The 19,979-nt window shown below is 45.3% G+C and overlaps 1 protein-coding gene across 1 annotated transcript in view; it reads right to left on the bottom strand.

The window, feature by feature from the left end:
* Positions 1-11,030: 11,030 nt before the first annotated feature.
* Positions 11,031-19,979, bottom strand: part of RP1L1 (retinitis pigmentosa 1-like 1) — a 28,281-nt gene continuing 19,332 nt past the window's right edge. Inside the window, exons 2-6 of the mRNA XM_010153625.1 lie at positions 19,382-19,547; positions 12,702-17,383; positions 12,462-12,518; positions 11,853-11,930; positions 11,031-11,750 (exon numbers count right to left, since the gene is read on the bottom strand). Coding sequence (XP_010151927.1) covers positions 11,031-11,750; positions 11,853-11,930; positions 12,462-12,518; positions 12,702-17,383; positions 19,382-19,547 — 5,703 coding nt within the window. The remainder of the gene's footprint in view (positions 11,751-11,852; positions 11,931-12,461; positions 12,519-12,701; positions 17,384-19,381; positions 19,548-19,979) is intronic.

Raw genomic sequence — 19,979 nt, 5'->3', positions numbered from 1 at the left:
TTTATCCCCTATGTACCTATAGAAGCCCTTCTTGTTGCCCTTGGTGTCCCTTGGCCAGGTTCAATTCTGATCAGGCTTTCCTAACCTGATCTCTGACCTCTCGGACAACTTGTCTGTACTCCTCCCAGGCTCCCTGTCCCTTCTTCCACCCACTGTATATTTCTTTTTTTTTTTGCCTCACTCTGTCCAGGAGCTGTTTGTTCATCCACACAGGCCTGCGGCCGCTTTTACCTGACTTCCTCTTCATTGGGATGCATCACTCCTGAGCTTGGAGGAGAAGGTCCTTGAATACTTGGACATGTTTGGAGCTGCCTAGATCTCAACAGTGATGATCAGTGAGAAGCTTACTCACATCTAACCCTGTTGGGATTCACCAGCTGAGCATGTCCTTACCTGCTTAGCTTTCGGGATTGATCCAGTGGGTATATTCAGAAGATGCCAACCTGTTCCTTGCATAAATTGCAGCAGCAGGCAGAAGTAAACTTTTTCCGGTTTAGAAGTTAGACCCTCTCTCCTAACGTTCACAAGACTCTTGTTCAAATAAAATCATAGAATCATGGAATCACAGAATGGTTTGCGTTGGAAAGGACCTTAAAAACCATCCAGTCCCACCCCCTGCCATGGGCAGGGACACCTTCCACTAGACCAGGTTGCTCCAAGCCTCATCCAGCCTGGCCTTGGACACTTCCAGGGATGGGGCATCCACAGCTTCTCTGGGCAACCTGTTCCAGTGCCTCCCCACCCTCTCCAGGAAGAATTTCTTCCTTACATCCAATCTAAATCTCCCCATTTTCAATTTAACCCCATCCCCCCTTGTCCTGTCACTCCCTGCCCTTGTAAGAAGTCACTCTCCAGGATTCTCATAGGCTCCTTACGGGGTTTGAACTTAAATTTCCCATGTTATACGAAAGGACACTGATCCATAGGTACTTTTGATACTCCTCACTGTTTCTCTTCCATTAAAGCTACCCACCAGTGTATAGCAATGATTATGTAGTTCAGCAGCAAGTGCTGTGCCCTGAAAACCATGATGATCCACATAAAACAATAAGAAGCTGTTATGACACCAAGATGATAGAACTGTCTCTTGAGGTCCTGAGGGTCATCACACTGTAGAAAGACTTCCCATCTCAGCATCATCTACAGATGTAATTAGTATAGGCCTGAATTCTAATTCTTGATTATTTATGACACTAATCCTTTTCATTTTACACAAATCAATCTGCTCTGAAATGGCAAAAACTAACAGCAGAATTGTTTTGACCTCTCCTGATTTGGAAAGGAGACTGACACCTACACTTGCCCATGTATCCAGAGCCCTGTTTGGGGATGGATGCTCTGTTCCTCTTCTTTTCCCCAGTGGTTATGGGGTATGGGCTCTCCCAACTCCCCTTCATGCTCAATCGGCCACCCTGTCAGGGAATAGCCCTAAGCCCAGGAAGGACATTGGTCATCTCGCTGGGAAATGGACAGTTTCTGCCAGGACCACCAGACAGGAAAAGATAAGAAGGAGCAAGGGAGTGTGCAGGAAAGGGGAAAAAGGGTTCAGCTTTTTCCCGTCTTCTGTCCTTCCTCTCCAGCAGCAGCACTCCCACATATGACGTGAATCTAAGGTGCAGCCAGAGATGCACAATCCTCTTTCCTTGCTCAAGGGATGTCACAGGAAGGTGAAACGATGAGATTAGATGAGGTGCCTCTTCGTGACTGGCTGGCAGCTCTAAAGACATCTGATGTAACTAAATCCTTGCAGTTCAGCACAGGCAACAGCTGTGGGAGATAATAAAAATCTCACAGACTGAGTGCATTTTCCTCCCCACATTCCCCTTCCCTCCTGGCACACGTGGCTGTTGTGGGCTGATTTTGCCATGAACTGCTGTCCTCACTATCTTGGTCTCGTCCCTGTAGTTCCCATATTTATTAACTGAATCACCAGGACTTTGGCTCAGAAACTTAAGTTGCTCTATGAGTAACTACCAAAATGTTACTCCTTTGCTGTGGACTTTTCTTCTCAGGTTGGGTTTCTCAGGTTGGGTTTCTCAAGTGTGCAGTATGGTGCCACGTCTGAATGAAGCCTTCCTCACCTCTGGAGGCAGGCATTATGGCTCTGTCCCCAGGGAACTCCTCAGTGTCCTGCTTTTACTTTGCAGGTTTCTTAGGAAACCACACAAATTGCAGCATGTTAGGACTGACAGGGTTTGAGGCAAAGTGGAAAAATGGGGAAGAGATGTATGTTTCTGCCATAAGGTATGATATGGGCTTCTCAGAAGCATAGGGATGCTTTTATTAACAGGAAAACCCTTTTTCTTCATAATATTGAAGATACGCTGAGAGAATTGGGCCTGTTTAGCCAGGAGAAGAGAAGGTTCCAGGGAGACATTGCAGCACCTTCTAGTGCCTGGGGAGCTACAAGAAAGCTGGGGGGAACTTTTTAGAGGGAAGGGATTGACAGGACAAGGGGTAACAGGTTTAAATTGAAAGCAGGGAGATTGAGATTGGATATCAGGAAGGAATTCTTCTTGGAGAGGGTGGGGAGGCCCTGGGACAGGTTGCCCGGAGAAGCTGTGGATGCCCCATCCCTGGAAGTGTCCAAGGCCGGATGAGGCTTGGAGCAACCTGGTCTAGTGGAAGGTGTCCCTGCCCATGGCAGGGGGTGGGATTGGGTGGGCTTTAAGGTCCCTTCCAATGTAAACCCTGATTCTATTTTTGTAGAATCATAGAATCACAGAACGGTTTGGGTTGGAAGGGATCTTAAAGATCATCTAGTTCCAACCCGCATTGGCAGGGGTTGTAGATTTTAATGTGGGGTCTCTTCTTATCCTCTCTGCTCCATCTGGCTGGCTTTACATTTAGCAGCTCAAAGCAGAGGTGTTTGAACTTCCTAATGAAGAGGGGAAGCCTTAACAGTCCCCAGTCCACACCTTGGTTGGTGCATGGGGTCAGTGAGCATCGTGGAGGCCCCAAAGTGAGACAGCAGGCAGTGTCTGCCCTTCCCTGGGACACCTTGGTGCATGGAGCCCCGAAGGGATGGATACCCTCTGTGATGCCTGACACAGGTGTTTGCTGACATGTGTCTGACACATGGAGCCATAACAAGGGAGAGACCACAGCATAGGGCATGGAAAAGTGAGAGCCAGACCTGGCTGCATCCTTTGCCTGCTCCTGAAGGCAGACTCTAACAAGGATGAATCCTGATCCCTAGTGATACTATCCAGATCTGGAACTGGTTTCTTTTATCTCAGTGAAGCTCTTGCTCTGGGTGACCTGAGGAAAAATTGATGTTTCAAAGACAAATACAGAAATATGAATGTTTAGCAACCAGCAAATTATTCTTCAAATGTCTTAGTGTACAACAAGGGGATTTTTGCATATTCCAGAGATTTAACCCATGTCATTCATGAAGCTTAACATGGAATTAATCTTGAGTGGTTGTGGTTACTGCCATGGACAGGAGAGTCACTGCTTCAAGATAACTTTGCAGTGGGGAGTGAAAAGATGCTGTTTATTGAGTCTGGGTCATAGACCTGTAAGTCTTCTCTGTACCTTGGCACAGGGGATCAGAAGTGCCAGAACAGGAGCCAAACTAGCCTTGTCCTAAGGTAGTCCTGCTGTCTGGGGCTACGGAGAACTCACAGATCAAGGACTGGTGAAGGAGGAAGATTTCTGTTCCTGTAACAGACTAGTTAGGCAACAGAGCGATGCATTTCCATCCGCTTAGGAAGCACTGTCCTGACCTTGCTCCTACGCCTACTCCCTCTCTGTCACAGGACTGAAAGAGCCTCACTCAGCTCTTTTAAAACTGGAAAGGGAGCCCAAGCACCATCCTTTATGCAAGAGCTGAAAGGTTAATACACGTCGCTTTTGATCCCTGGGACTCTGCAATAGGCTAAGGAGGACCCAGCCCTTTTTACTGAGGAAAAAGAAAGACAAGCCTGCCACAGCCTGCCCTTTCAACCCTTACAGTTCAACCCCACTTTCACACCACAAGGTTTAGAATAAGTATATCCTTCTCTGAACAGGGCTGTGTCCTCTCTGTTGCAGCAAATGCAAAATGCAATTCAGTGCAATGCAGTGCAAGCTGTGTCGGTTGCTCTTAGGTACGTGTTTCTCGTGTGGATTGCAGGGATAAGCAAGCATCAAGCTCCTGAAATTAGAAAGGTCAGCAGGGGTGCTTCCTGATGGAGCTGCACAAACCCTGGTGCTCAGCTTAGAGGGCATGGTGTTAAAATTAGAAGCAGCTGCAGGGTTACAGAGATTGCTCCTTCAGCCTGACAAGGTGGTGGGGTCTGTGGCTTAGGGGCATGAGAAAATAAACATCTCTAGCCTCAATATGTTCTAGGGGATCACAGAAAACACCAGTCCTTCTGTCTCAGCCCAAGTCTTGGGATATCAGGAGTCTGTCCCTAAATAATCCCTCTTTTTCCCTGGCATATAGAGGAGGTCTATACACTCGGCTGTCCACACTGAAATAATAGGGACTGAAATAATTAGTGAATCCCCAGTTGTGTCACTTCCCAGAATGACTGTATTGGATGGACACAGCTCAGAAGGTGTCATGGTGTCTGGCACTTCTCTGGGATACAAAAGGTTGAATAATTCACCATTCAGAAGCCCAGAATCTGAACCCCCTTCTCTGCTGAGTATGTCCTAGAATCACAGAATTGTTTCGGTTGGAAGGGACCTTAAAGATCATCTAGTTCCAACCCCCTGCCATGGGCAGGGACACCTTCCACTAGACCAGGTTGCTCCAAGCCTCATCCAGCCTGGCCTTGGACACTTCCAGGGATGGGGCATCCACAGCTTCTCTGGGCAACCTGTCCCAGTGCCTCCCCACCCTCTCTGGGAAGAACAACTTCCTGATATCTAATCTAAACCTCCCCACTTTCAATTTAAACCCATTACCCCTTGTCCTGTCACTACAGGCCCTTGTAAAAAGTCCCCCCCCAGCTTCCTTGTAACCTTCCCCAGGCACTGGAAGGCTGCAATAAGGTCTCCCTGGAGCATCCTCTTCTCCAGGCTGAACAAGCCCAATTCTCTCAGCCTGTCCCCATGGCAGAGGGGCTCCAGCCCTCTGATCATCTCCGTGGCCTCCTCTGGACTCGCTCCAAGTGGTCAATATCCTTCTGATGTTGAGGGCTCCACAGCTGGACGCAGCACTCCAGGTGGGGTCTCACCAGAGCAGAGTACAGGGGCAGAAACCCCTTCCTTGCCCTGCTGGCCACACTTCTCCTGATCCAGCCCAGGATACGGTTGGCTTTCTGGGCTGCCAGCGCACACAGCCGGCTCATGTTCAGCTTTCATGTTCATGTCCTGCATCTCTTCCTGACTCTGGGAATATTATTCATCAAAAGTGGGAAAGCTCCAGCAGAAGAGATGCAGGGTGATCCCACAGCCCCAGTTCAGTTAGCATGTGTTTGTTGCGGACCTTAGATACCCTTTCCCAGCTCTTGATCTTCCATATGCTCAAGGTATCCAACTGGGAGAAGGGCAAACTGTAGGGACTACTACCGCCAAGGATGTGAGGATGTGAAGAGTGGTCATATCAAACACCCACTGCAACAGTTTAGAGCAATGTTCTGTAGTCCTTATCCCATGTCCTAACCACAGCCCACTCCTCCTGCATCCAAGAAGATGTACTTCTCTGGAAGAGTAATGGGATTGATGGATTTACCCTCAAGTTCTGTCTTGCTGCAGGGAAGTGCTGCACTTCTGGAGAAAAACACTGCAGCTCCTGAAAGTTTGATTCTGGAGTTTGATGTGTGCATGGATTTGAGTTTTCCTATCCCATTCCTAACCCTGTGTTGAGGAGCACTTATTCCTGCTACTTGCCAAGGAGCCACCAAGTGCAATTTCTCCATTTTCCAATTCAAGAAAAGAGGAAGCCTGTAGGACACGCACAGAGCCGGCTTGGAAACTGTCCCTGCCCCCCAGAACAAAGTCTACTGAAGGAGCCTGAGGTCCAGAAATAACAACAAACCACCCCTTCCTGTAGGCAGTTGGGATTTCAAGTGACTGGAGATAAATACAGTGCTAGGTCAGCAAGGACCCACCAGGAAAGGAGGACTGTTGCCCTCCGTTAGTGAGAAGAGTGTCTGCTTGCACACAGTTGTGAAGGCCTCAGCTTTAGAAAGCAAATTTCTTTTATTTCAGTGGTTTACACTTTCGTTTTCACCATGCTCTCCATCATCTTTCACTGAATATTTCCTATTTAAAAAACAAACAAGCAAACAAAACCAACATAGATCAAGAAGCAATTTGTCTGGCTGATAAAAAAAAACCCCAAAAACATAAAACAAAAACCAAAAAGAAAGCAAAACACCCAAAAGGCGTAGAGATGCACAGCCAAACACGCTGTACAGCTGTGCAAGTCTCACGCCGCCGCTCCTCCCTCCTCCTCCTCAGCTCTGCTGAAAGACACCAGCTGTAATCCTCTCCAGGTGGTGACAAGCAGCATCTTTCCAGCCCGTATGAACGTGACAGCTCGGGAGCTGGCTGGTAACGTGTGTTCCCGTGCGACGAGAGGGAGAGGGAAGCTACAAGACCAAACACGCGTGTGAGTCATACCAGCCACGGGGAAATGTAAACTTTGGAAGCAGTGCAAGTGTGAGAGATGTAATTGCGAGGGATCCTTCTCAGCTGCGTGCTTCGTTCACGGGTGCTCTGGGTGATCCTGGGAGAGACTGATGGAGAAATACCTACTTCGGCAACATCTGTCCCTTCTGTGTGGGGCTTTTTGTGAGCAGGCCATGCCGGTGCAGAGCCCACGCTGCCCCGACGAGGACAGGCACACGCGTGACACTGCCCAAACACAGAAGGTGACAAACACAGAACTGATGGAGAAATACCTACTTCGGCAACATCTGTCCCTTCTGTGTGGGGCTTTTTGTGAGCAGGCCATGCCGGTGCAGAGCCCACACTGCCCCGATGAGGACAGGCACACGCGTGACAGTGCCCAACACAGAAGGTGACAAACACAGACGTGAGGGGGACAGGTCTTATGTGGGGGGCATATAAGTGATTTAGGTTTATCACTTATATGATAAAGTGGGGGGACTGCAGTGATTTAGGTTTTCATGGTCTGGTGATACGTGAGGGGGACAGGTCTTATGTGGTGAGGGGACTGCAGTGATTTCAGTTTTCATAGTCTGGTGATGCATTTTGTGTCTTATTTGATTTCACTGGTGCTGCGAGCAGCAAACACTGACTAAACACAGATGGGGTGTGATGTTGACTATGCACAAGCAGCTTTAAAATGAACAGTCAGCAGCTGGAGGAGAAATCCTGGGAAATGTTTGCCTTTTCACTAACCCATTAAGTTCCGGCAGTGGCTTTTAGCAAGAGCAGAGAGCGTGATCTTAGAGCCAACAAACATTTTTTAAACTTGCATGGGATGACTGGCTTGAGCTGCTGCCTGGCAGTCTGCAAGTCACCGCCATAAGCACTGTAAGGTGCTTTTGGGTAGCTGCGCTGGGATCAGCTCTTCCCACATGATACATCTCCAACTGAGCAACTTGTCTAGACTCCCTGTGCACTCTGCAGAGAGAAACAGGCCAGCTGAGAGTGTAACTCGTCCCCTCCTAACGTAGCTGTCTGCAGCTGATGGATCACACTCCTCTTTGCCTCTCTCTCCCCTCTGGTTTTAATGGAAGTCTGGATGGTGGGCTCAGAGGGAGACGTTCTCCCCAGAATGTTTAAAGTGAAGTGAATGACCACCTGTGGAAGTGGAAGTCACCTGGAAGTGGAAGTCACCTTCCACCTGGAAGTGGAAGTCACCACTTCCAGTGCATGTCTAGTGCCAAGATCAGAGCTGGGACTACCCAGCTCAGTGCATTTCTGAATCCTGCAAGAATTAATGCATCAGAAAGGAGACATTTCACATTGACCCTATGAAACAAAATGCTTCTACACGTGACTGTAGGTGCCAGTCCCTGCCAACGTGGAGAGACACACAGCCCAGGGCTGCTGAGCAGCTGTGCTGTGCCAGCTGTTCTCCTGCAGTGACTGACAACACATTCCCTGGCATCTGAAATAGCTCCCTAACAACCACCAGTGAACAAAGGTGCTGCAGCCTTCACCCAGCGTCCCTCAGCTGGGTTTTGAACCAAGCAGCCTGGTGGTACCTGGCCAACTTCCAAGTTGCAGGGATAGGTCATTGCTTGAATTCAAACATTTGCTCCAAGTGCCTGGGTTAGGATGCACCAGTGCACAGGCTTCACCACTCCAGGTGACAGTCCTGTGTCACATTAATTGTTGGGAGATCTTGTCTCTTCATATTGCTTGGAGAACCCAGGACAAAACACCTGATGCAAATGCCTAGAGTTAGCAGTATGAATCCAGTAACTTTCTCTTTCGTGCCTTTCCCTTAATTATAAAGCAATGGATGTAACTCTATTTTTGACATTTTCTCACTCTGGACACCTTATAAAGTAGTTTTGAACTGACTTGTGGAAACCTTGGAAAGGTTTAATACAGAGTCAGAATATTGATGTCATGGGAGATCGCTACAGAAGGGGAAAATTGCCCTGCAGCAGCGCTTCTTCTTTCTGACCCAGACGGTAATTGCCAGAGGGATCACTAATGCTCTGTGGGTGCTGTCTTTAGCCACGAGCATAGGTCTAGACAAGGAGGATTCAGCAGTACTACTAAGTCTGTTGTGAATGGTGGGTGCCTGAAGGCATTTGCAATCAAGTCCGGCTCATACAAGCAACATCCATTTATGTGCAAAGCCCAGCACTGAGCTCACGCACAACAGTTTTTGTTTGAACCTAAAGGGAGCTTTAATGATACAGAAGCTACAGGATTGGCCCTTGGAGCAGGTATGGTGTCCATCATGTCCTCTAGATGTGGGAATTAACCTGGTTTAGTGCAATACTGAGATATTAGAAAATGCATAAGTATTGCTGTGTCAGAAGAGTGTAAGTTTTCCTGTACTTCAAAGCCAATTGAGTTTTAACACTTAGTTTTTACCTTGTAGTTTCTTAAAGTGGGATTTGTTTACACCATTAGGGGTGGATTCTATGATTCAGTTTGAAATGCTCTGGCACAGCCCTGACATTTACAAGGAGCTTGTGATATGGCTCTGGACCTACAGGAGATCTGCACTGCTTCAGACCAACACTGGGGTGTGATACTGGATTTCCTGGGCCCTCTAGCTGTCACTAAACATCTGTGTTTAAACAACTACATAGACCCAAAGTTGTCTGAAAGCTAATAATCTTAGGTCTGGAAATGTCCACAGAGAAAACATGGAACTGAGACCTACCAGACAAGACATCAGACTCTGAGATAGGTTCAGGGTTCAACTGAGTTGCATCCTGAGATGTAGTCCCACCTGAGATGTCCTAGGAAACCCAAGACATCCACATGAGGCTGAAAAATGGGGTTGCCTTTTTTTTTTTTCCTGAGAAGGCCCAGATCTCTGTTAACTTCTGTGTCTTGAAGATGGTGTGGTTGTCTTGAGATGGAACTGTAAGCCTTTGTGAGGGCAGCACAGCTGAGATCTTGCTCTCCACTGGCTGCTCCACATAGACTCCTATTTCTCAAACACCTAAAATTAAGTATCCACATCTGGAGCTGAACCTAGTTCTGAATTTGACTTATCTCTGGAAATCAATTGATTGGCTTTGAATTTGGAAAATTATTTCTCAAAATTATAACAATATTAATTATTTGATTTTGAATATTCATTATTTCAATATGTCTGCATACACCTTTACAAACTTTAAGGTATTTTGCTTCTACCCTCTCTTAGTTTTTTGCTGGTTTATTCTCCCTCCAAATTATTGATAAAAAGGACTGTTTCCCAAAGAGGTATATTTCCCAAAGAGGTATACACATGTATGCAGCTGAGGCATAGTCAGACTTCTCCCGGCATTAATTGGACATTTATTGAGAAATATATATATTCCCCCAGGGGAAAAATACATAATCTGGTAGAAAATAGTGGTTAAATGAAGTTTGCAGTTCTATTGTGATATGTAAAGTCCAACCTCTCCTGTAAATGCTTGAGCCTCTTCCAGTTGTTTGCTGCAGCACAATTGACCAAACCTTTTCCATGTTAAAGGTAAAATTAGTTTAAATATTACTGGTTGTCTGCAAGGGTGAGGCACTGAGCAATTGCAAATCCTATTAGCTTCAGAACAGGGCCTCGTACGAAACTGTCTGAGGGATCCCAGATGTTCATAAAGTGCTTAGATACCATCCTTGGCATAAGTAATCACAAGGAATTGAACTTCAACCATTTCTAACTTGGTCAATATTGCCTTCCATCACTTCTCAGGTACCTGGCAGGTGAACTAACTGTTCCTCATTATCTACTGCTACATCATTACATAGTACAGTGATGGGCACAGTACAAACAGACTGGTGGTCTGGAAGAGGAGGGATCTACTGGAATGGCCTTTCTGGGTGTTGAGGATTTCCAGTGAAGTGAGAAAGATCTCACCCTCTACTAAAGAAAAATAGAGACACTGGGGAAAGACTTTGATAGGTCAGACCCCTTTTCTGGGTACAGAAGTGGTAGGGTAGGGTAGGGTAGGGTAGGGGAGGGTAGGGCTGGAAAATGAATGTACATCTCTGTGGGCTCTGACCAGACTTTGGCAATGAATCCAGATTTTGTCATGTTTCTGTGGATTGGCAATCTTTCCAAGAAAATGGCATACAACAGACAAAAGGCATCCTGAAGTCACTCAGAGATGATGCCTAGCAGAGCCACAGATCACTCAAGCAGCAAACAGCATGGCTTAAGGAGTGGGAACAAGAAGGTATCACACACAAAACAGCCTTTCCTTTTCCCAAACCATTTTTCTATTGAAACCACTAAATATTAATGAGCTTACTAGCCCTCTAGAAATGAGGGCAGGTAATTGCAACGTTACTCACAGGATTCAAGATCAAGTTTACCACATTTTACTCGGAAGAAAAGCCAGTTATGATGGCTCAACTCACTGGACGTACTGTAATATGTAATGAAAATATACTTTAAAAAATAAAGAAAGGAAGAAAGAAAGAAAAAAGCAGTTTTTTAAGCAGTTCTAGAAGTCCAGGTCATCCTGGTCAATCTCATTAGAGTCTTCTTTCTTTTTAGAAGCCTGAACTTCATCAGTATGTTCAGCCTCCTTTGGATCTGCACCTTCAGCATCTGCCTGGTCCTCATCTCCTAAAGGATCAGTGCATGAAGACGCTTTGTCGTCATCTTCTTCCTCGCTGTCGGGATACATCTGTGAGGGCTTGCTGCTCTCATCACTTTGAACTTCTCCATTCGGCTTGTTGTTCATGGGGTTGTTGTCATCAGTGCATTCTTCTTCACCTTCGTCTTCAGACCCCTTTTGGGACTGCTGTGAGAAGTTTCCCATGGAAGAATAGCAAGAAAAGGCGGCTGCTTTGTTCAGAGTCTCTAGCCGTTTGCTGGATTTTTTGCTTTTGGCCTTTGAGGTTTTCTCAGAAATCTTCTTGTTGCCTTTGTCCTTGTTAGGGTCACCTCCTTCACTGTTGTTTTCCTCCTCAGCTGAACATGCCTTACCTCCTGACTCTGGATTTTCATCTTCCACTGCCTCAGCTCCATCCTGCTCAGCTTCCTCACTTTCTTCTGCAGCATCTCCTTCAGGATTGTTGTCAGTTCCACAGCCATCAGCATCTCTGCATTCAGATGTCTCCTCCTCATCATCAGCCCCGATGTCTTCATCTTCTGGCTCCTCTGCTTCTTCAGCTTCATTGTCAGCTTCATCTTCAGCTTTGGAATTCTCTTCAGCTTCCTGCTCTTCATTTTGAGTTTCTTCTTCTTGTTCTTCCTCTTCTTTGTTTGCTTCGTCCTCCTTTTCCTTTGTTTCTGCTTCATCTTCTGCTCCCTCTTCTTCCTCTTTTGCTTCTTCCTCCTCCTCTTTTGGGTTTTCCTCTTCTTCTTCCACTTCCTCCTCCTCTTGTTTTGTTTCTTCCTCATCTTCTTTTGCTTCCTCATCCTCTTTTGTTACTTCTTCCTCTTCTTGCACTTTTTCCTCTTCCTCTTTTGTTTCTGCTTCCTCATCCTTTGTTTCTTCTTCCTCCTCTTTTGTTTCATCTTCCTCCTCTTTTGTTTCTGCTTCCTCCTCCTTTGTTTCTTCTTCCTCCTCTTTTGTTTCGTCTTCCTCCTCTTTTGTTTCTTCTTCCTCCTCTTTTGTTTCTTCCTCCTCCTCTTTTGTTTCTTCCTCCTCCTCTTTTGTTTCTTCTTCCTCCTCTTTTGTTTCTTCCTCCTCCTCTTTTGTTTCTTCTTCCTCCTCTTTTGTTTCTTCCTCCTCCTCTTTTGTTTCTTCTTCCTCCTCTTTTGTTTCTTCCTCCTCCTCCTTCACTTCCTCCTCCTCTTCCTCTTTTGTTTCTTCCTCCTCCTTCTCTTTTGTTTCCTCCTCTTCCTCCTCTTCTTTTGTTTCTTCCTCCTCCTCCTTCACTTCCTCTTCCCCCTCCTCCTCCTCTTTTGTTTCTTCCTGTTCCTTCGCTTCCTCTTCCTCCTCCTCCTCCTTATCTTCCTCCTCTTTTATTTCCTCTTCCTCCTTTGTTTCTTCTTCTGCTTCCTCTTTTAATTCCTCATCTTCTTTCTCTTTTGTTTCACCTTCTGACTCCTCTTTTGTTTCCTCCTCTTCTTCTGCCTTTGTAATTTCTTCTTCCTGTTTCTCTTCGTCCTCCTCTTTTTCTTCCTCTTCTTCTCTCTCTTTCATTTCTTCTTCCACTTCTGCTTCTTCCTTTTCTTCTTCTTTGGTTTCTTCATCTTTAGCCTCATCCCCCATCTCTGAGTTTTGACTTTCTGATATTTCAGGTCCTTCTCCATCTCCCTCCAATGTTGAGTTGCCCACTTCATTTGATTCTGGCTCCTTTTCTTCATTAGCCTCCACTTCTGTTTCACTTGGCTGAAGTTCACCCTCATCATTCTCCTCATCTTGATTGCCGTTTTCTGCTGCTTCTTTCACAGAACTGCTGGGACTTGTTTTGATGTCCTGAGCTGCTTCTGACACACAGGCTTCCTCATTATCATTTTTCTTCAACCTCAGGATTTGCTGTAAATCAAATGCTTTCATGACTGGGGCATTGGTGGCCACCACTGGGTTTCTTATGGGCTTGGAAGCCATTTTTTTCTTCACACAAGAGTCACATGGGCAGTATTCCTCCTCACTTGTTTGTTTACTAATACTGGCCTCAAAAGCTGCACTAAATGCTGTATCTGAGTTTACATCAAATGATAAGTCTGACGTGTTCTCTAGCCTGCTCTGGGTTCCGTTCTTGTCACTGAAGAGTGACTTTTTATGCATAGTCTGTAATCGCCGTCTTCTCTGCTCGGTTTGGAGTGTTGACTCGCGCTTGAGTGGTTCATCCGGAGGTCTTGGTGTCTTCTTCCCAGCTCTGGATTTGATCTTCCTCAGCTCCTTCTCTATGCTTTTTTGTATCCTTTTACTCACTTCCTCCTTCAGCTCCAGTATCATTTCATCCATCTGCTCGTTGTTCTGCAGGTTCCACCTGATTTTGAACTCATTCATGGCACTGACATAATGAGCCATAAACTCCTTCTCAATTTTCTTGAGCAGTTTCAGGACCCAGGTTGGATCTGGATCCACTGAGTTTTGCTGGACAAGGAATGCACCTGCACTGGTGGCTCTATCAACTTTAGGCTCTGGGTCATTTGGAGACTCTTTTTCAAGGTGCTCTTCTAAATCAGCTTTCAATTCTGTCCCACCTTCAACATCATTGACATTTGTATCATCAGTAGTGGCCAGCTGTTCAGCTTTCTCTTCGAGATTTTTTTCTGGAATTTCATCATTCACAGCTTCAGCTTCTTCTTGTTCTCCATTTTCAGCTAATCTGCTGTTTTCTTTGTTTTCATTTTCTCTCCCTTCCTCCTGACCACTTTCACAGTTACTGCACTGATCCTCCTTATTCTCTTCTGCCTCCTGAATTAGAGAGTTCCCTCTACTAGACTGTACTTTTCCCTCACCTTTTGATTTTGAGCAGGCTGTCGAAGGTCGGGATGACTGTTCTTTCTCTTTACTTTGCTCCTCAGCCTCACTCAGTTCAGTTTCGGTCTCTACATTTTCCGCTTGTCCAGCTGATTTGCATTCAGCAGTTTTCTGTGCCACTAAAGTAGATTCCCTGGCACCAGCTGCACTCTCTTCTCCTGAGCCATCGGAACCACTGCTAACATCAACCCCAGAGGAGGACATGGGAGTGAAGTCATTATCTACAGATTTTAGGGCTTTAAACCCAGAGGATGTCTTTGCCTGCTCACTTGCCTCTTGACCTGAACTTGGACCACTTTTTTCAGCTGTGCATCCAAACCACAAGGCTTGAAAAATATTTAACAGCTCCATGTACCTTGACTTATTCAAACGTTTTGATTTATCTGATGGATCTTCCGACTCATCATCAAGGAGTTGGAGACCGGCAAGACAAGTAATCAGAATGTTGGCAGAGTTACTCAGCTTTCTCCCCATGGTGGGGGACACTTCAGGCAAACTGTTTGATCGATCAAATTTTGTTTCATGTTTTGAACTGAGCAAGGCCTTCATGATCTGGACAGAAGTCTGGACAGAGGTTGGCAGGTCTCTTCTGTTGTTATTTTGACTGGATGTAACCGACTGGCTGCATTCTGCCTGGTCTGCCTTGCCATCTTCGGACACAGCTTCAGAGATTTGTTCCTGATTCACACATTCTTCAGCCTCTTCATTAACAGTAGTGCCTTCTGCTGTCTCTTTTTCCACTTCATCCTTTGCCTCATTTTCAGCCTCCTCCACATTCTTTTTCTCAGCTTTTTCATCCCCTGAGGTTTCCTCAGCATTTGTACAGTATGATACCTCAGTGGTCGCCTCTACACATTCCTCTTCTCCATCATCCTCCATTTCATATTTCATAAGCAATGTTTCTGAAGGGATTTTACTTAACCATTCTTGCACAACTTCTTCTGGAGATGTATTTGGTAGAGTAGATGGCATTAAATCATTCCCTTCCTCCTGCATAGCTGTGCCTTCTAACTCTTCCACCACTTCTCTGCTGCAAGGGTCATCAACCTCATTATTCTTTTGATCATTTACTTCAGTTGCAACTGATTTAGACCCATAGGAAGTTGCTTTGGAGGAATCTGGAACTTCTTTCTGCTCTTTTCCTGTGGTCAGCACTGACTCAGTACCTATGCTGCTAATAGAGTAATTTTTCAATCTGGTTGACATGAATTTTTTGCCGTTTGGTTTCCCTTTTGGTGGGACAGGGCGATGTATGCTACATATTGACAAAGTCTCAGAAAATGATGCTTGGCTGGAGTTTGACATCTTCACACGAAGATTTCTAGTTTTTATCTGCTTTGATTTTGAAGATTCAGATATGTTAGATTGTGAACACCTACTGTCGCTTTCCTGGGATACCTGTGTCAACATACATTTCTCTTTTACTTCTGACTTTGAAGAGACTCTTGAAGAAACACTTGCAGAATTTCCATTCCTAATCCCAGCCTCAGCCGAGATGTCACCTTTTGAACACACACTTTCACTTATACTACCATGTCTTGAAGAAGGGGTCTCTGAATTCATCTTGGAATGAGCCTCTCCAGCTTTTCCATTAGGGCTTGAAACACTTGAGCAGAGGGATGATGGCTTGCTCTTTTCTTCTCTATGGCTTCTCTTCTTTGAGCCTTTTGAGGATTCACTGTAGCCGTTGGAGGTACTTTTCAAGCTTTTCTCCTCAGTCAAACCTGCAATTGCCTCTGCTTCACTAGTAGATGAAATGTTTGAGTGAAAAGATTCTGACTTATGAGACATGGGGTCTCCAATAGATTTTTTCTGAATTTCACATGAGCTTTTGGAGTAATTAGATGCCCTGCTGCATGATCTCCGATCATCCGCATGTAGGGAATTTTTCTTTTTATTCAGAGTGGATTCAAGTGAAGACACAGACATTTCAGACTGTGCATCCAAATGAATATGGCTGTGTTTGCTCTTTCTGGATCCTCTGGAGGAACAAGAGGCATTGCACGGAACCATCTCATCACTGTCACTTCTCTTGCTATTCCGATCACTAGCCCTGGAATGGGGGGTTCCTTGTATAGAGCACCGTTCACCTTCACTGCTCTCATTTCTAACTGATTGGCTGGGCTTCGTTTTTGCTGACACTGAGCTGACGTCATTGATTTCATTTTCTTCTTGGTCTGCTTCAACCTCTTCAGTCTCTTTCTTAGGGCAGGACTCACTGGAGAAGGAAGAGACCACTGGATTGTCATCAGAGTGGTCTTCCCGTTCACTCTTTGCTCTTGGTGTAGTACAGTTACTAGACTTGCTGTGCACACTGTTGGCAGGAGTGGAACACCTGGTGTCCTCTTGATTTGCCTTCTGAAGGCTGGAGGAGGACATGCTCCTACCCACACTACTTGTTTCCTCACATACGTTCTTCTTGCTCTGTCTGGACTGCAGCGATGACCTTGACATGACACTTCCAACTCTGCTGCTTTCAACCTCTTCCACATCATCCTTTAAGCACTTCACAGAGGAAACTTCAAAACAATTTTCATCCTCATTTTGTGAATTGGTTTTGTTGGCCTCATAGTCTTCAGGGGTGTCTTGAGTATCCAGATTGTTTTCACAGCTTGAATGTGACATTAAACCCAAGGATGAACGTCTCTGACTATTGCTCGTGCTTGTCCGAGTGTATTCTTGCTGGTCTTCTCCATTGGAAACACCTGTAGACAAATTACTTCGGCACATACACTTTTTAATGGATCGATATGCCACTCGGTTCTCTATCGTCTCTGAGTAGGACGAGGATTCTTGCACAATGTGCTCAGAGAATTCCTCACTGGATGTGGTGTGGAGGCTATCCACAGAAGCCATTTTTTTGTGAACTACTCTCCTCCGGGAAGATGTGCTGGAGCATGATGACCGTGTGTGCCAAGTGCTTCGTACACTAGGCTCTTCCCTCTGAGATGTGTGCATGGGATTTTTCCAGATGTCATAGTCCTGGTGTTTCTTGCAACAGCTATGACAATGAGCTTCATCACACTCTGATTCCTCAAGTTTTGACATGTAAGAATCAATATCACAGGGATATAAAGACTCATCTGCCTCTGAGCTGGCTTCGGGATTCATTTTCTGTATGGGATCTACTCCACTGTCCTCCTCTACGCCTGACTCCTCACAAGGCATCTGGTTCATCAGGTTGGACTTTTTGATCTGGGTGGACCATTGCAAAGTCTCGTCATTTAGCAAGCGAAAACGAACTTTCATCTCAACAGACAGGCTACCATCCTTGTTCACATGTACCCGTTTTTCTATGTCGTCATTGACCAAGGAATGGACCAGGTCCCCAGGTTTTGGATGCGAGCAACTGTTTGAGAAAGGTGCGCCATTATCTGGTGAGGCAGCGAGGCCATTAGGATAAGACTTTTCTGATGATAAAGAAAATCTCATTGACCTATTGCTTGATGATGACCGTGGATGGATAACACTTTTTTTGGCTTTCAGTCCAAAGTTCACTGGAGTTTGACATAGGTAAAGAAAAGAAGGATGGAGACAAATGTTAACTCATATAAAGATGACAGAAAATATATAGATCAAACCCTCAGGCCTGTGAATACTGATATTATTCCATTAAATCTAAGACTATGCAGGTTTACATAATTTGAAAATTTGACTTTGACTAACTGATGGCCATAAATATTAAATTTTGAATGAATAGTCTGTGTTAAAATTTTCTATAACTTAACTTCAGTATTTTTCTAAACTTAAATTGAAACACAAACACTTTTTTAGTTGTATTATGTGTATATCAGGAAGAACATATATACACATATATATATACATAATATACACGAAGCAATTTGGTCTCAATGTTTCTGTATTTTTTCACATTGCAAATATATCTTTCTTCAACTGTATAAGTTTTCCTTCTCACTCATTCAGGGAAAAATACACAGAGAAGTGCCCCTCTTCCTCAGTTAGCAGTCAAGTGTCACACATTTGTTGTGTATCATCCACTTTTCCACTCACATGCCGGGAAACCCAGGTGTGGTTGGGTAGACCAGAGCAGCACTCGGTCCCTGCAGGGATGTGCCACTATGAATAATTCTAATGCTTATTAAAAGATAAAGAACAAACTGAGAAGGAATGGTAAGCTGGGGATAGTTACAAAGGGGAGTAGAGGTAGTTACAGAGTATAGTGTGTATCAGCGATAGTAAGGGAATTTTAAGAATTGTAATCTGAAGCACATCTCTATGGCCCAGTGCAGTGGTCTGCATATATTTATTGAAGTCCTAGACCCTTCCTTTCAAGCAGAGTGTTGCTGTTGTGCTGTCTTGCAAGAGATGCATCTATCTTGCTTCTAATACATACGTTTGTTCAAAGCTTACTTTTATATATCTAGATAACCATATGCCTCTGCAGGCATATGGATATGCAGCTGAATGTAGGGCATTTTAGGAAGGAAGTGTTGAACTAGGAGCACACAACCAAGATCATTAACACATGGAATGGCTTCTATCTAACCATCCTTATGCATTTGAACTGATATATTTGCTCAACCTCTTGATGGACAAAGCTTCAGCTTATTCCCACTGCTTCCTCCAGTTTTTTATGTCTCAGACAGTGAGTGTGGGATGTCTCTCTCCTTAAGTTTCTACAACTATTTGTCAATGCATGAACAAATCTTTCCTGACTCCTGGTATTGATAATGGAGAGAAACAGGAGCACATCCAGAGCATGCTTCATTTCACCCTAAAACAAATCCCTTGTGTAGGTGATATGAACTGCCCTCTGCAATGAGAAGTTTCTCTCCATAGGTTACTGAGGGTGGCTGGTTTAATTACCTGCGACCTTAGATAACTCATGATGAAGTGCCTAAGAAATATCATCTTAAATAACCCATAATGTGCTCCTTCCTGCACATGACCATTCTATAAAAATGTGCTTGGTTCCCAAAGGGCTACACTGCAGCTGTAACCTGCAGGAGAAACTGAGTCTCCTGCTGACAAAACCAGGGCAACCTCTGATGCAGGCAAATGCAGAAGGGCAGGCATTATATGACAGACAGACAAGGGGATAGAGGATTCGTGGGAAATCTCAAGGGTTTGGGGAGTCCTGGAGGCAGACACAGGAAAGGAGGGAGTTCTGGAAGGAAAAGGAGACACAGAGATATGAAAGAGGAAGGGAAGTCAGCCAGACACAGAGACCATGTAAAAGAAAGACTGGAGGGTGTAGGGAGGAAATCCTAGAAGGAAACCAGAGAAAAAGAAGGGGAGGATGGAAAGGCCTGGGAGGCAGAGAGAGGGAAGTACATTTTGCACAAGAAATCTGCACGTTGGGGCAGTACAATAGGTGCCTGTAATCTCCATGTTGTGGAACACAGGCCTGGAGATGACTGTGCAATATGCCCCAGAGTTTTTCTTACTTTCATTGTTTTCATTGACATTGTTGCTGTTGGAACGGGGAGCCAGGTCAGGCAGCTTCTCCACCGAGTGTTTCCTCAAATTCTCCATCGACACAGGTTTGAATGGCTCCCGGCCGACACACACCAACACGCTGGGGCAGTGAAGCAGAGCCTGCATGCTGTCAATCTAGAAAGAGAAGAGCAAGTGGATGACCATGAGCCCGTAGAGCAGAGCTAGATTCTTCCAGACCCAGCATCAACTGAAACTTAGTTGTCACCTAAAATACAATAAACATGGTTCTGGAGAACTTTAGGGCCTACCAGAGCCTGTTGGCAGGGTCTGTTGCAGTATTCTTCCATTGAAAGAGCAGCTCTGCTTTGTTTTAGTCAGATCTCCTAAGATAGGGAAGGGGTTGGAGAGGTTGCCTAAGGGATCAGATACCTCATTTAATACAAGGTTTTACAGCTTTTGGGAAAGATTTAGTCATTATGTGGTAGTGAGGAAGGGGGAGAAAACTGGAGGTTTTTTAGTTTCCCTTACAGAGAATGCTCAGAGATTCACAGAGGGGTAGGGGTTGCAAGGGACCTGTAGAGATCATCTAGTCCAACACCCTTGCCA

This window comes from Eurypyga helias, unplaced genomic scaffold (genome assembly GCF_000690775.1).
Source record: "Eurypyga helias isolate BGI_N326 unplaced genomic scaffold, ASM69077v1 scaffold13356, whole genome shotgun sequence".
NCBI lineage: Eukaryota > Metazoa > Chordata > Aves > Eurypygiformes > Eurypygidae > Eurypyga > Eurypyga helias.
Note: the sequence above shows the minus strand (reverse complement) of the source record. Positions and strands in the feature narration are given on the sequence as shown.